The following is an 18,040-nucleotide window of genomic DNA, read 5'->3' on the forward strand; positions in this document are numbered from 1 at the left end:
ATAAACCTTAACCTTAGATTTTGACCCATATCTAACTCCTATTTAAGTCAATGTTCGCAAAATCAAACCGGAACGATTAACCGGTTTTGAGGCTAGGAGCGATTTTAACCGGAACCGGATTAACCAGGGTGGTTAACCGTTTAACCGGTCAAGTAGTTTTTTTTTTTAAAAAAAAAGTAAAAAACGTCCAAAAGAATTAAAAAAAATTGAAAAAATAGAAAAACTTAGATTAATTGTATACTCTTATATTACATATATTTATCTTACAAAAAAAATTGAAACAACTTTTTATGTAAATTAAGATATGCTGCCAAAACTGAAGATCTAATAAGATATGCTACCAAAACTGAAACCTCTATAAAAATGGGCTTTAAACACAATTAAAGTTGAACAACTAAATATATCCATTTTTCATAACATTGCAGCATACATAAAGATATAAAATCTTAATTGCTGCATACATAAAGATATAAACTCTTAAGGTGTTATGACACAATTGCATAATGAAGTATAGCCAAACAGATAGTCCGATACTTAAAGAATACTTGGAATACTGAGTGTTTTTTGAATCAAGATGATTCCACAAAATCAAATCATTCATAAAAAATGTCTCCCTAAAATTTAAAGAATACTTGGAATACAATTTTTTTTTCATTGAATATATATATATATATATATATTCTCGTATTCATCACAAAAAACATATTTTTATAAATATATATATATATATAATTTTTTTTTTTTTTCTTTTTTCTTTTTTCTTTCGTTTATACAATTTTCTTTCCTCCTTATATTTTTTATGTTTATGAGATTTGTCTTTACTTTGTTCTATACTATAACCGAATTGTTGACAAAAATCTCCTAATTCTTTTTTGCCAGTCATGCGCTGTTTATCTAGTTGTTTCTTTAATTTCATATCCGTGCAGAGGGCTAATCCTTCAGCACATATTTCAGCTGATAATTCTCCTAAAGTATAAGTAGAATATTGAATAATTCCACCATGTTTGTTTTTTAACCTAGTTTTGACTTTTTCAGCAAATAAATATGGTAGACCAGCAATAAATTTTTCTTTCCAATTATCGAGATGGCTATCCTCTCTTGTTAAAAGTCTGGAAAAGAAAACATCTTTATACCACTTATAATAGGATAAGGTTGGGCATCTTAAATTGAAAAGTAAATCTTCAAATCGAGCTTCCATTAAGGCTGTACTCCCCACAAAGTGAAGTGTTATCGTATAGATGAGAGCATTAACAGCATCACTTTCGATATAGAAGATAGCTTGATTTTGTTCATTTTTTACAGACCATTGGCGACTATTAGTTAATATGTGATTCTTTATGGTTTCCGGGAGGTGGAAATCCCACCATCCTCGTAACCATCCAGTAAAGCCACACACTATGGCTATGGCTACTTCCTAATCATGGTTGCCAACCATTTTACAGGCTGAGCCATACATTGTCATATGTTTCATAGTCTCTAAGACTTGATTTTCAGACATGCCATTAATATTCCAATTGACTATTGATCTTCCTGAGTAGGAAGTTGTAGGACTTGATTTTCAGACATGCCATCAATATTCCAATTGACTATTGATCTTCCTGAGTAAGAAGTTGTATGGGATATTAAATCTTCTTCAAATTGAATATCAACTGGTGTGGGTCTATGATGGCATGGTCTAGCCGTGGCTGATTTCCAACCTTTACCATATGCTATTCTCTGGATATGTGGAGTTTTGGATTCTATAAAGGCTAATTTTTTATGTTCTATAGTATCTTCTATGTCTGGTACTTCTTCTTGGAGAGTTAAAGTAGAAGATTCTGGTAATATTTTAGTTTTGCCATTTGGATCTTTGATATCTAGATCAGCTAATTTTGATATAAGTTGATTCATTAAATCCTTATTGGTTTCTCCTATATGGAATGTTTGTTTATTTAATTCAGGAGGAGGTTTAAACAACAAAATTTTTTTAGGTTCTGGAATAGGTTTTGGTCTTATCATATTTTCTATTCTCATAGTTTGCTTTCCTATAGATTGCATACATAGATTGGTATAGTTATTTTGTTCAATAATATGAAGGATTAATTCAGTTCGATGAACTATTTCCCCGGTTGTCATTTTATAAGGAGTAACCCTTGTTTCAGAAACAAGTGAACTTTCTCCTTCTTTGCTGGATCCTTTAATAATAACACTTTTTTCTGGAGGATGAACACTAGTGATAACACCTTCTATTGTATTATATGTTGTATATTGATTTTCTATTGTATTTATTTTATTTTTTTCAAAGTTTGGAATCTCGATATTTCTTTCTTGTAAAGTATTTCTTAACCATGTGAAAAATCCTATACTACATGTTTTTGTTTCATATAATTTATTATATCTTTTATGGAATAGTTCTATTAATCTGGGCTGAAATCTTTTTATATACCATTCTCTTATCTCTTTATTTTCCTCAGCAATATAATTCTGTTCTATCCATTGTTTGGATACTCTTTCAGTAAGAGTTAATATATGAAAGTCCATTTCTGTATCGGAAAGGTCTGGTTCAGATTTTAGTGTGGGTTGGTATTGTGGAATAACTATATTGTCTTTGGTGCGTAATAGGCTTTGGATTTTTGGATTCATACTACTCGAAGTAGAATGTCTAGATGATTCAATAATGTTATTGGATATATTTTTTGAGTGTACGCTTGTATCTTCCTTTATGACTTGGTTGGGAAATTGGATTTCTATTTTCCCATTTTGATGTTCTATAATTTTATCAGGAACATTACGATTAGGTGCCTTTAAATGGTGATTTTCATTTTCTATATTCCATGATTCAGGTAATATAATATCTTACCATTGCACGTTTTTAGGAATTATTACATTTGATTTTTCAATGTTAGTTTGGAAGAAAGTAGTTTTTCCTTTGGTATCCATTTGGATAGCATTTGAGCATAATGTATTCATTACTTTATAATATATTTTGTATACAATAGCAATATTCTGGGATCCTGGTAACATGTCAAAACCTTGGGTTTTAATATTTAATGATAATACTCTTAATATGTTAGGATCATTTAATGATATTGAAAAATCTGGAAAACAATTAAAATAGATTGGTCCACTATATAAACTTGATTCTATTATTCCTAATAGGGAATCAGAAAACTTATTATCTCTAGTATCTCTTAAGCATATTAAGATAGAATTATTTAATCCTAATCTAGTTAAAGGTTTAATGGCTATTTGGATTAATCCTATATGTAGATAATTATAGTTTTTATTTTTATGTGCCTGTATTATTTTATTTGATAATAATTGAAAATTTTCTTGATTAATAGTAACTGATAGGGTTTGTTCTACAATCTTATATATATCTGAAATAGGTACTTTAGGTATATTCCAGTTTGTTATTTGTTTTTCTATATTGTCTATTACAACTTCTTCTTTGTTTTTTATTCTTAGAGTATTACTAGCTTGTGGTAGTGCTTTACTTGATAGATTTCTAATGAAATTTGTCATTATTAGGTTGCGGATGAGTGCGTTTTGGACTAACTCTTGTGACTCTTTTCGACCTCAGCGGCTCTCCTGGCCTTAACGGTCTTTTTTGGACTGGGTGTCTACGCCTCAACTCTCGGTCCAACTTTCTCTAATAGTAAATAACAGTAGTGTTTCTACCTTATATAGTACTATCACTTACTATTAATAGAAAAAAAATATCAATTTTATTTTTCATTCAATAAACCCTAAAATCCCCAAAATCGACCTTCAAATTTTTTCTTTTGTTCTGAAATTGGTTCATTTATTTTATGCAATCAATAATCTCACACAAATATTGTTTATATATATTCTCATATTCATCACAAAAACATATTTTTATAAATATATATATTATATAACATTAAAAACAATCCTCACAAAAAAAATATCAATTTTATTTTTCATTCAATAAACCCTAAAATCCAGAAAATCCCCAAAATTGACCTCCAAATTTTGTTTTTGTTCTAAAATTCGTTCATTTATTTTATGCAATCAATAATCTCACACAAATATTGTGTATATATATTCTCATATTCATCACAAAAAACATATTTTTATAAATATACATATTATATAACATTAAAAACAAAAAAACCCTAAATTCCTAAAATCGAGATCCAAAAAACCCTAAATTCCTAAAATCAAGATCCAAATTTTATTTTTGTTGTTCAAAAATCATTATTTTATTTATCGCAATAAATAATACTAGTCAAATATTGTCTTAAAAATCCTAAAAAAATATGCAAAATTAAGAAAAAAATTAAAAAAATTTGGGTTCGGGCTTACCTTGTCTGCTTCAATCTCAAAATCGAGCCCCAAATTTCTCCATTTCAATGAAATCAGGAGTCTTAAAGTATATGTATCTCTGTGATCATTAAAATCCCCAACTTTTTATCGAAAAAAACTGAAAAACCAGGCCAAAATCAAAAAAATGGCAGATTTTTCATAAAAAACTCAAGAACACCAAAAATCACCAAAATCGATCTAATCTTGGAGTTTTTTATTCAACATTGATAGATTTATAGAAGATTTGACGGTATAGCACAATTATTGAGCCAAAACAAACAAAAAAAACGACAAAAAAAAGCATCAAAAAACTGCAAAAAATGTCGGATGACGGGTTTTGCTCAAATAACGGGCACTGTTACAAATAACAGCCGTTATTTGCTGTGCGCCGCTATTTCGTATATCACCCGATATAATGCCAGACCGGACTAGTTTTCACAGAACCGGCCGGTTTTGTCAAAATTTCGCCGATTCAAGGCCAAACCGGCCAATTTTTTAGCCGATTTTTTTCAGGACGCTGTGATTTTTACTAGTACACTAAAACCGGACCTAACCGGAATTGCCACCCCACCGATAGCTAGCTAACCGGCCGGTTCTGGCTCCGGAAACGGCTCCTACCGGCCGGTTTTCGAACACTGATTTAAGTTTAAAATATAACCGATCTTATCATTTTCTAGATCTCCCAAAATCTATAGGAAATCAAGGATAATCTATATTTTAGAACTCCCACTAGAATAGAAAACCAAATTTTATTTAAAATTAAAATTTTCCTATCTAATTCAAAATCACATATTAAAAAGGTGCGGCATGCCCCCCTTTCTCCGAAAAAAGTGGTGTGCCCACTTTTTCCTTAGAAAGTGGCATGTCTACTTTTTTGTTGTTTAAAATAAATTTGGGCGTGGCCCCCTTAGGGATGGCATGTGGACCCACTCTTTAAAAAGAAAATACACGTGGAGCTAGCTCCTTGATCCCATATGTGTTTTTTAAGTTCTGAAATTTTCAAAAATAACCTTTTGATGAATATTATAGCAGAAATAATATTTTAAAATTATGAAAATATTTAAAAATCATAAAACATTTATAATAAAATATATAAATACTAAGAGTGGACTGGTACCAATGGGCAAATTAACGACAATAAGGGCACTCCACTAGCCCTAGAAATCAAGATCCACTATTATTTTCTTATCCAACCCAACAGAGGCCCATGACCTGTAGTATCAAAGCAAAGGCTCATGATTAGCTTGTCAAAGTTGAAAAATAAACAATGGGATCATGATCCTGGAATGTGGATTTCAGTTCCCCCCTTTAAGAGCAAGTCTAGCTCTTGTCACCATAGTGTAAAGGGGGCTCTCTCTATGCGCATTTACAAGTCTCCCTCTACAAGGCTGCTTTCCAGTAATGCGGATGCACTAGGCAGCACATAACGCTTGATGCGGCCGCACTTTAAAACACTGATCTGGATTAGAAAAAAAAATCTTGTAGAGCAACTCAACCTCGGTTGGCAAGATTTACTGACACCGACTTTGAGGCACACCATCTCTCTCTCATATATATCAAGCAAAGCAAGGCAAGGCCATATTCCTTGAGGGAGGTGTTGGCGTCAAATGCTTCTTCGGCATATCCATAAATCGAAACATATACACCAGATGGTCTAAGAGGATCAGCTATATTCCAATTCAGGTAATCACGAATTCACCCCCTTTGTAAGTACTTTTTTGTACTTAATAAAATTAAATCAAAGGAGTTTCTTCTCTTTTTGTGTTTGCTCTGGTTCTTGCCTTTACATTTGGGGTCAAACAAATCAAAACACACAAGCGCACAAGGAGGGGCGAACGATGACACAATGACATAAGTCAAAACTGTAAAAGGGCCAAAAGTACAAACAATACAAAACATAAAGCTATAAAAATTAAAAAGATAAATAGACTCAATCTGACCACTAGTCAAAGTCAACATCTCTAATTTCTTCCTTGTCTCCCAAATCGAAACCAATCAATCATCATCTAAGTAACCATCCCCTACATCCACATCCACTTCATCTCCAAAATTCCCCTTGAATGAGCTTCCACTTCCTCCTCGATCTCTAATAATGTTGTTAATGAGATGGATCTCTTCCGCTTTGATGATCTAGGGGCAGGTCTTCAGTTACTGTCAGCTCAAAAGCTACTAGACATCCAACCAAGCTAAGTCTTCACCCTCCTACACCTGTTGTTTGTTTCTCTGCCATCCATTCACTCATCAAGGGTATGGAACTTATGACACTGCTACTTATGGCCTTGGCTCTATTGGACAAATACTAAATAATTCAAAAAAAAAATATTTCTCTAGCTTGTTCTCTCTCTCTCTCTCTCTCTCTCTCTCTCTCTCTCTCTCTCTCTAATGTACAACAGTAACAAGAAAAAGTAGAAACTTATCAAAGATAGCTACTTAACTAAGGTATAAAAGATGAGAAATTAAGATTCTCGAATGCCTACCGAAGTTAGTGACTATAAATGTTTTGTGAGTGAGCTCACCACCGAATGCCCTTCAAGTGACGCTCGTTGCATGAATGGCAAGAGGACATAGAAAAGTGTAGTCAGATGTCACTGCCAGCCGCCTCATGCAGCTAATCAAGGCAAAGCAGCCGCTTGTCATGCCACTTAGCCCGTCAGCCACTTGGGTCATGCCTAGGTGGGGTCCATTTCAGCCCCCCCCCCCCCCCCCCTCCTCCCAAACCCCAGACCCACAAAAAACAAAAAAAAAAAAAGAAGGGGTATATATAAACCTCTTAATAAAAATGATAGGGTTCAATTGGTAGTGACCAATGTTGTCAAATTCCATTCAGAGTCTTCTTCAGTTTGGTGAGAAAAATAAAGCAATTCGGTGCTTTGGCCAATTTGAGGGAAGACTTCAGATTTGTTTTTTTTTAATATAAATAAATTAGATATTTATACATATAATATATACAAATAATGGAAAAAAATGAAAATTTAAAATTTAAAAATTAAAAAAAAATACATTTATATAACTATTTCTTTGTTGGCCGAAGCATACCCAAAGCAGTATGAATTTGACCGAAGCAGCCAGAAGTGGTCCAAATCTAACCGAAGCGGCAGCACCAAGCTTCGCTTCTCTTCGGTTTATGCCTAAAATCCAAAGGCTTCGGACTCTTCGGCCGAAGCACAGCGAATTTGATAACATTGGTATTGACATCATAAATGTTTAAGTTGAATGTTTTCAATTTTGATTTGGAGAGGAACTTCACTTTAGGGATAGATTTGGAAGAATTTTGATGCCCCAAAATTAACCGCCAAGAGTTCTAAAGGGATCATACTTGGAAAACCACGAAATTGAAATATATTTCGAATTTGATTTCAAGATTGGACCTCTAGTGATTTGTCAGCAACTTTCTGGAGGTTTGGAGTTCGATTAGGAGGCATTCAAGGGCACAAACTTACCAGTTTTTTTCACTCCGTAATATTTTGCTTCGACAATTTCATCTTCTTATTTGGGTTTGAAAGATCTGGCTAAGAAATATATGAAATTCCCCAACCCTCTTAGTCAAAATATAGTTTCTTGCATTTTGTTATTAAATTTAAAAATAAAAAATAAAAATGAAAAAAAGAAGAAGAACTCATAAGAGGATTTTTCAGTTACATGGAGCACCTCATCGGGTATTCCATGGAATGTATGGGCTTAGTTAAATGCGAAGAAGTAAGTTAAAAAAATACACTAAGGCATATCTTAAATGCTTAAAAGAAAAGAAGAAAGACATAAGGAGTGGGTCAAGAGTTGAGGGTTCAGGTTCAAATATTTGATGATGAAAAAGATGATGAAGAAGGGGATATAGAAGTTGGTAGTGAGGGTATAAATAAGACAGGGATATATATCGGTGGTCATCAATGGTGAAAGAAACCTCACCATCCCTAAACCCAAAGTTGTGGTAAGAAATAGGAAAATGGAAAAGAGACTTAAAAGGGAGGCAAGGAACATTATTCGCAAATACTTTGCCAACTGATTTACCAACCCAAAACTCCATTCAAGATGGGGTGCCTTGATGGCTCAAAGTCATGATTGAAATGAAGCAATCGGGCGATTTGGTTTAAGGCTTGAAGCTTTGTATCATGAGCTTAGGGAAAGTCAAAGACATTAAGAGGATTTTGGCTATGCATGGATATGGGTGGGCAAATGGTGTTACAATCATGTGTGATGGGCGATCCAATGGAAAGACTCACGCTATAATTAATTATTTGGTTACTTGTCACTCGCAGACCTTTTTTATTTAAATCTATTGGTGAACCAGACCATTCTCATGATGTATATTACTTGTCCGTTGTTGGATGGTAATATTGAAGAGGTCAGATAAGAGAATGCTGTACAAGTTATCATAGATAACACTGCTAATTATGTTGTAATCGTTGTCTGTTCATGATGAAAAGGTACAATTTTTGGACATCTTATGCAGCCCCATGTCTTGATCTGATGAGGGGAAAACAGTACAACAAATAGAGAAAGACCAAGAAAAAAAAAGCTAAATTATAGGAAGAGAGGGAAAGAGATAGTGGAAGACAAGCTTAATCACTTAGATTTTCTATTCAAATTTCATTAGTTTCAATTCAAGATTTCACATACATCAAAAACCGGCACAGCCCACCCCCCTTTATACTTGGTTTTACCAAATGGTCAACATTCTTTTAAGTCATACAATTCCCATCACAAAAGAATCTACAACTTCCTAAGACACTATTATCATTCTACATTTTCCTAATCTACCACAGGTTACAAACACACAAGAACCAATACATTAACTCTCTTTGACTTCCCTAGACATTAATGACCCTGGAAACTACAGAACATAATAAAGACACTTTGGAATAACAAAATTCATGTGAAATGACACACTTTGGGAACCCACACTGCTATGTCACTGCCATGTCAACAGTCCAAGTCACTCACAAACTGTCCTACATGGCAATGAGGGCCCATGCTGGCCTACATCATATCTCATTCCTAAAGACATAGGGAAGATAACCATGGTTAAATGGGCCACTACCAAAGCTAGTACACTGTTTTTATCCATAAATACAGATCGGTCCTCAACATTATTAGAAGGAACGTGAAGAACACACAGAAAATGAGATTATGAGACCGACTGTTACTCCATTTGTCACCACCTATATATAATTTAAAAATTGCTTGAAGGACCATTTTACTTCTAAGGAAAAGGTTAAAACTAAGTGAGCAAAGCAAGCCAAGGGCAAAGGCCATAGTATAATTACGTTACATCTTTCTGGAGATTCCCTAGATATTTATCATCCTCTGTTAAAGGTGCTGAGGTTGGTGGATGATGATGTAAAACCCATCATGCGCTACATACATAATGCGATGATCCGATCAAAATAAGAAATAAAGCTAGTTATGAGCAATCATTAAAGCTAATTCAAGCCTACTCATGATAATATCAACAAAAATTGGGACACAACCTTCGTAGCCCCTCCATGCAACTAGTTAGTTATTTTATCCACAGCTTACTATTACAATCACCCACTATATCATCAGTGGACGCTTCTCAGACATTCCTGAGAAGTTCATCACAGAAAAATAAACACAAGATAAAAGTAGAGAGATGACCGAATTTAAGTTTACATTAGGAGGCTGGGAGACTCCAGAAAGGAAATTGCAATCCGAATAGGTAGACCACACAACTAAGGAATGATATTTACATATAAGTCATCGATAAAGTGACTTATGGGAATGATAACATTTATATTTGTTGCCTTACTTGTTCGTTCATATGAGAATTTTAATTTTTCAAATAATATTTGGCTGCCTAGGAAGCTATTCCGACCACCTAGCAGCTGCATGGTGCCTCAAACTTTCCATCTCTTGGGGTCACCTATCACATTTGACAAGATTATTGCAGATGTGGTGTGTCACACCCATAAGGTGCACCACTCAGTTGCATCATCAATATGTGCAAGAAAATAAGTTAACAACATTTGAAGTTTAAGTCAACAATAAATGAAGTATCATGTATTTGTGTCAATAATATTACCTTATAATGTGGTCTCCCTATTTCAGATTGCAAGCTACCATCTACATAGATCTAATGCATACTTAATTTTAATCATCCCTTTCCTTTAGTTTTCATTTGGTATTTTTTTTTTTTTTAACAAGAATCAACTTCTAAGCAACATCCTAGTGCCTTCCAAGGATTAGTAATGATACGTTTGAGTAAAATAGTGACCAACCACATGGAGGGGCCTGTAAAGTTGTGTGTTTCATCTTTGTGTCCATTAAATCATGAATATGCTTATATCTGCTACCATCATCCTTCAGAACTAGTTTTATTTCTTAGGCCGAATCATCACAACAGCCACGGCCCATGCAGCTTCTCGTCACCATCCACCAGCCTCAACACTTCAACCAGAGGATGAGAAAAGAGGACTGAACACAAAAAGATACATGCAACCTAGTTTGCTCGAGATTTTCTACCTTCAGAGATGCCTAAACCACTTCCTACAAGCCTATCTATAGGAAGTTAACATGGTCCTTGAGCATTTTTCTTACTCATACTGAATTTGTGCATGATGTTGAAAGCCAAGATATGGCAAAGAATAAAAAAAGAAAGTGAGGACCCTAGCATTGTCCAATTGCCCCTTTAACCACAAGATTTTTCCCAATGTCCTCAATCATTAAATCCCTACAATGGATTGCACAAGGTGTTCAAAACAAAAGCCTTCAGTTCAAACTAGATTCCTCACTGCAACATATTTTGCATTGTTTTGTGCGACCACTTGCACCAGATTTTTTCTGCAAAATAACTTCATCTAACAATTTATACAAAATAATATGCATCATATGTGTGATTAGATGCCTCAAATTACCAAAGGATACAATGTTCCTAATGGACGGCTAACCAAAAAGAACAATTACAGAAAAGTCTTCCATCCAACTTTTGATCAAACATGATTGTAACTTGGTAACCATGTAATTTGCCGAACCTTTTCTATGGGTTTGCATCATTTGCTTCACATCTTTAAATTCACCCTTTAAGAGGGCACTCTAAGCTCATGAAATGAAGAAGCACTGCACAAAATCGAATTGCCCAACAGCCTCTCTAATGGTTTTAAAGGTATGCAAATGAGCACAACTGAATAGTATTTCAACTTTGTAAGATGGTAAATTATGTATCTATACATATTGTTCATTTCCTCTATTTCAGACTTATTTTCTATTGTGGTTTGCCTGGTTTTTCTTTTCCTATCTTCCAAAACAACCTCCAGCTTGGCGCAAAATGCAAGCATTAGCCCCAAATGGTGAAGTTCCTTTCCCCCAAGTAGGTCAACACTCCACAACCAAAAGAACTTCCCCACTATTCTGAGGCACAACTCGGCAACTACTACCAATCTCAATCTCTCCCTTTACATCCACTATCAAAAATTCTGCCACCATCCTTTAACTATAGAAACCTCCTTTCTTTGCTTTCTTTGTGTTTATGCAACATATCAAGGTATGCTTTTATTCCTGTTTAACCAACATCAGTCACACTAGAAGCCTTTAAATCTTTGGTAGTAAGAAATCTCTCCACATGTCATTTAACACAAAAGATACAAAACAATGGCATTTCAAACTTTCAGGTTCTGTAGAAGAAGACAAAGCCACCACAAGGTAAAGGGATCGTGGAATAAATCTTTCAATAATATGTGTGTTGATGTCACGAAAATACTAATGAATCGATTCAAATGACAACTTGCTGACAAATCGATCAATTCCAAAACAGAAGTGGGAAAGGAAAAGGAGTTCTGATTTCTTATGTTAAATCACCCAAATTTACAAAAGTGCTTTGTCTATTAGGAGACGCAACTCTACATTTGCATCCCTGATGCATCACACATCCATCCTAAGGATGAATGTGAAAAAGTGGTAACCCCACATTGAAACAAAACCAATGGTCAAAATTTTTCTTCAAAAAATGTAATTTTTAAAAAATTTAAAATTTAATGTTTTTATAGAATAATGCTCCCCATGTTAGAGATTTGATATACCCAAAACATTGAATTCAAAATCCATCTCAAAAATGGATTCTAGAGAGAGGGTGCATCTACATATGAGTCAGCTGACCCATAAAAACCATGTTCAAACAAAAATAACCCTGCTCTGTCCATGAGCAGGCCATGTTGAAATACCAGTTGGGCCAGGCCACATGGTCAGGCACCTCAATAATGCTGCCTGACAGGCAGAACTCAAGGGAGGCAACCATAGAGACAGCATCCTAGAGCCCCAATTAAAAAGCACCAACATGGAACTATGAAAATAAGAATATTGGAGAAGAAAAACTTGGGCCACATCTTTAAAAAATCCTAAAGGGTAAGCTTATGGGTGTACAAACATGCACAAGTGCAGAAAAATGCATCACACACATTACTAAATAGTGTGCCATTAATAAAGAAGTGGGGCATCTGTATTTAATTTTATGGAAGAGTATCATGGGCATGTTATCTAGTGACATCACCTAACAAGATCAATTACTCAAAATCAATCAACGTCAGACAACATGAATTTCTTTGTCTATTTTTATCGCTCTTCTTGAATTTCGTTTTTTTAACAGTTTGATTTACCAGGTGAATATGAGAGTATTTCAATAGACTGTTAAAACTAAACAATGGCAACACTATAACTAAACATTCATATGAGTGGCTCATTTGGCTTGCATCTAAACCTTAACGCACAGAAAAAAGTAACAACTGGCATAAGGAAAGAGGTTTAATAGATCAGTGCACTAAGGCAAAAATATTTCCTAAAAAAAAAGCCCTTTATCCCTCAAAAAAAAAAAACTCAAAGATTTCCATTTTCTTATTAGTTAATAGATAAATAGGATGGTTACATAAAGTTTGAATGAAAAACATACATAAATGAATTGAGAATGGCATCATCACCTAAATGCCATGAGGACTATTCCTAGAATGAGAGAAAATCGAATAATGTCCATGTCCTCAAGCCTTAATATGTTCTTCAAGCCTCTCTTTGAAGTAGAACAACGTTTAAAAACTTGAACACGGCATGGGAGTTGGCCCAATGCCTCTCCCTGTACCAAGTCAACACAATAAGTCCTCAAGTGAGAATTTAAATTCTTGATAAAATCTATCAAATAACACTTGCCGAACCCTTAAATTTTGTTCAAAAATTCAGAAAGACATCAATTCGAGTCAACCCCATGAGTCCCAGGTCTTTTCTTGAGTTTTAAATATTGAACTGGAGCATAAATAAATACAAGTGAATCTGTTGATTATATGTTTCTATAACTACACATAACCTCAAAAAATAAACATCAAGGAAGACAAATAATGACATCCAAGTAGTATATCTATAAATAATGCTGATCCGTCCACCTTTCTAGGGGAGAAAATGACAAAAATAGTCCTTCCCCCACGTTGACGCACCTGCTTAGGATAGGCCACATAGGCAGGCACCTCGGATATGTCACCTGAGTGGCAAGGCCCACAGCGGCAGCTGCCTAGAGCCCCAGGCACACCAATGACTACACTGACAACTAAAACAGACCAGTATGGAAAAATAAACATAAGAATATTGGAGAAGAAAAACTGGGGTCACAGTTTTAACAAGTCCTTGAGGATAGGTGCAGGTGGTGCATCTACAAACATGCTCAAGTGTAAAAAAACTCATACCACCCATTAATGGAAAACAGTCTTTTTGGATTGTTATCTACAATGGCAAGACAATAACAACAATGACTCAAAACCAATCGACCTTTGAAGACTTGAATTTCTTTAAGCTATTTTTAGTTGCTCTTCTTGAATTCTTTTTTTTTTTTTTTTTGTTCTTTTACACTTTGCTTTTATCAATTTAAGACCAGAGAATTTCAATGGAATGGTAAAGTGAAACAATGGCACAGTATTACTATAAATACATCCATGAGGTGGATCATTTTGCTTGCTTTTAAACCCTTAGTACACAAAAAGTAACTAATGGCACAAGGAAAAAGGCCTAATAGATCAGTGCACTAAGGAAAAAAATATTTTCAAAAAAACAATACACTATTCATTCCTCAAAAAAAAAAAAGTTTTCCATTTCCTTTAAGTTAATATGTAAGTAGGATGGAGACATAAAGTAGAATAAAAAATGTAAGCAAATAGAATGAGAATGGCAGCATTCCCCTAATAACATGGATGATTAATTCTAGAACGAGAGAAAACATCAGATTATGACCATGTTCTCTAAAATATATGAGCCTTAACATATTACTCAAGCGCTCTCTGCAAAGAAGAACAAGGTTTAAAAACTTAATTCAGCTTGGGACTTGGATTAATGCCTCTCCCAGTCACAAGTCAAGTAAATCTTCAAGGGTCTAAAATCTTGAAAACAATTATTAAATAACAATTAACACTTACCTAGCCCTTAACTTCTGTCTAAAAATTCAGAAAGTCATTAATTTAAGTCAACCACACGTCTCAGGTCTTCCCCCTGAATTCCAAACATTGAAGTGGAGCATGAATAAATATAACTAAGTTTGTGTATTATTATTTTTGGATCTAAACTCAACCCCAAAGAAGAAACCTCAAGGAAGACCAATAATTACAGTGTAATTTTGAATCTAAACCTTAAGGAAGACTAATGGTTACATCCAGGCAGTACAGGTGAATAATGAAAATCATCATCTCTCCAGCCTATGCTTGAATATATTGGTGAACAAAACCATTTTCCATATTGAGCTTGAGCTAAGTGGTGAATGTGACCTCTGCTCCAAATTATGTTGAAGTTAAGAAATTTGTGAAAAGGAATATTTCCTTCAGCCAATCATTGGATTGAACCTCCCCAAGACTCTCAAAGGTCAATAGTTGAGCCTCGGTTCACTGATTTAATCTTCGCTATTAAAATAAAAGCCCAATAGATGATATCCCTGCTGTTTTATTCAAAGATTGCACACACAACCAACACACCAAAAACAGCTATGGCCTTACTCCCATTCCTTTGGTTCAACAGTATGCTAAGGATCTGAACAAACCAAACACGAAAGAAAATCAAACGAACTATCTTGCTTGGATGGAGTAGCCATGTGTACTGCGAAGTCGATGAGGCGAGGGAAGGGAATAGCAATGACGACTTCCAAATTTTATTTCTGCTGTTTTTTGGATGCATTGCCTCTTTACTAGGGCATAGTGCATTTGGTTCCATTCATGTAGGTGGGGATCATATTGGGGCCACAAAATAGAATATTAATACAACTATAAATGAAACAGATAATTAGTACGACTTACCATAAATTATGGTAAGAAAGAGTAAACAAAGAAATACATCCATTACATCTCCTAGCAACTAATTATTTGCTTAAATAGATTTAGAGACTGCTCATAAGATCAAATCATCCTTAAAATACCATCTCAATCTCCAAATTTAGATTTATTAAGTATTCGTCACTGCAACAAGTTATGATTCTGAATGGATGTTTCCAAACTGGTTACACATTAATACTTACAATATCAGCTTCAGTGTGATGCGTTTGATATTTCACATTATCCAACTCCAAGTCAGCTTGTCTGGTTTCCTCTTGCATCCTCATAATTTCAAAAACCTAATAAAGATGATAGAGTTAAATTTGTAGTTTCTCTAGAAAACAAAAAAGAAAACAAATCAATCATTCCATTCCCATTTAAATTCAAATTGAACAGCAACCGATTCATTCATCACCCCAACGCATCAAAATTAGAGAACTTAAATAATGAATCACATAGGTGAAAAATTACTCAATAAAAGTCATTATCCACATAAAATTTGGGACCAGATTATCATGTTGCATGTATTTCATGACAATTGCTCAAGTATTTTGATGGCCGCCAAATTTCACAACACAGCAATTCTTTTTAAAGCATACATTCTTTTTCTCCATCAATTTTTACTAGTTTTTTTAAAGCATACGTCCTTTTTCTCCATCATTTTACTAGACTTTTACTGGGTTTTTACCAAATTCGAGAAACCCAAAACCCATCAAGTAATTGCTACGAAAAATGATATACGACCATCATCAAATTCCAATACCTGCTTGGAATAGGGCGACTTATTGATCTCTCGCGAAGCTTTAGCACCTCTTTCCAGTGATTCAGGATCCAAACTATGTGAACCCCCTTTAGAGCTTGCATTTGATGCTTTGTCTTCTGGAGAATTAGAAGCAATAGGGGCCTGAACATTCTGAGAACCAGGATTTGAACCAAATAACGGAAAACGAAAGTCTGCATAAGCACGATCAGATAGTGCACAAGCAGAAGCAACGGTAGCCACAATGCCAATAAATGATTTCTTTAAAGCCATTTTTTAACTCTCATTTGCTCAGAGATGGCTTCTAAGATGTGAAGGTTTGACGTTAAGAACAGTAGAAGAAGAAGACATCACAGTTTCTCTTCTCTCCTCTTGTATTTAAAAGATCTTCCCTTGAGGTTTCCCTCTTCATATTTTTCACTCTCCCTCCCATTTCATAGACACCGCCGTAGACTTGAATTCTTAAACCCTAATAAACCCCACTGGCTTTCTTTTTCCTAAAAAAGGCCTTAAAAATTTACCTACAAAAACTACCTTAGAAAGTCGAAGAGAGAAAAACACGAGGTACTTTGCTCAAACTCTTGGGTGGAACTTTCGACATTTGGTAATCGAAAATTGTGGCAATTTCAGTTCCCAATCTTAGTTTGGCAAACGGTAATCATATAAAATTAGAAAAAGTCCACACCTTCTCAAGTTGGAAAGAGTAAAATGCTACCGGCAAATGCAGATTTTCTCAGGGCTTGTTTGGGGACCTGGATTTGAAGGGCATGGATTCCTTATGTATTGGATTTTGTCAAAATCTACCATTTAGATTGCTTAATGACTAGGATACTTAAAATTAGGAAAATCAAAATCATGGAAATAAGACTTATTTTTTCATGATTTTATTTCACATGGAAACCTGTTCTTTTGTATATCCAAAACTCATGGATTTCACTCATTCGCTCCCTCCATTTTCTGGAAATATAGGGAGCATTTGGTAGATATGAAAACTTTAAAGAAAAAATTAATATCAAATTTTAGAGAGAAAAACTACCTAAAAACATTTAGAGAGAAACTATCTCAACAATTTTTTGAGAGAGAAATTGTTGCAAAATTTATGCTTTAGATAGAGAAAGTATTTTAAAATTTTGGAGAGATAAATTATATCCAATTTTAGATGGAGAAAGTAAATGAAATTTTTAGAGAGAGAAACTATCTCAAATAAATTTAGAGAGAAACTATCTCGAAATTTAAGTTTTAGAGAGAGAGAGTATATCAAATTTTAGAGAGAAAAAATGTATCAAATTTTAAGGAGACCCTGTATCAAATTTTAAAGAGAGAAACTATAGAGAGAGAGAAAAAAAAACTATATCAAACTTGAAGTTTTAGAGAGAGAAAGCATCTTAAAATTTAATAGAGTAACTATATCAAATTTTAGAGGGAAAAAGTACATAAATTTTTTTTAGAAAAATAAACTATCACAAAAATTTTCATGATCTTTCATTTTCCTTATTCTATGATTGTTGTCATTATGAAGCTGTGCTTTATATATTTGGGCCTTATGACACTTTATATAGTATCATTATGTTCCAAAGTTGAAATTGCATGGGCATCGGCTCATATAAGATTATTATGTGAAACTATTAATGCTATTTAAGATGAATATACCGATTTATTGTGAACAAGTTTTTGCATATTTTATTTTCAGATGAGA

General features: G+C 34.1%; 1 protein-coding gene across 1 annotated transcript in view; it reads right to left on the bottom strand.

Moving 5' to 3' along the window:
- The window catches only part of LOC18422561 (uncharacterized), a 29,036-nt gene extending 11,789 nt beyond the window's left edge, over positions 1-17,247 (bottom strand). The window contains exons 1-2 of the mRNA XM_006878516.4: positions 16,348-17,247; positions 15,788-15,883 (exon numbers count right to left, since the gene is read on the bottom strand). Coding sequence (XP_006878578.1) covers positions 15,788-15,883; positions 16,348-16,617 — 366 coding nt within the window. The 5' untranslated portion in view covers positions 16,618-17,247. The remainder of the gene's footprint in view (positions 1-15,787; positions 15,884-16,347) is intronic.
- Positions 17,248-18,040: the final 793 nt, after the last annotated feature.

This window comes from Amborella trichopoda, chromosome 3, assembly GCF_054954075.1.
Source record: "Amborella trichopoda isolate Santa Cruz 75 chromosome 3, AtrichopodaSantaCruz75HAP2 v2.0, whole genome shotgun sequence".
In the NCBI taxonomy this organism is placed as follows: Eukaryota; Viridiplantae; Streptophyta; class Magnoliopsida; order Amborellales; family Amborellaceae; genus Amborella; species Amborella trichopoda.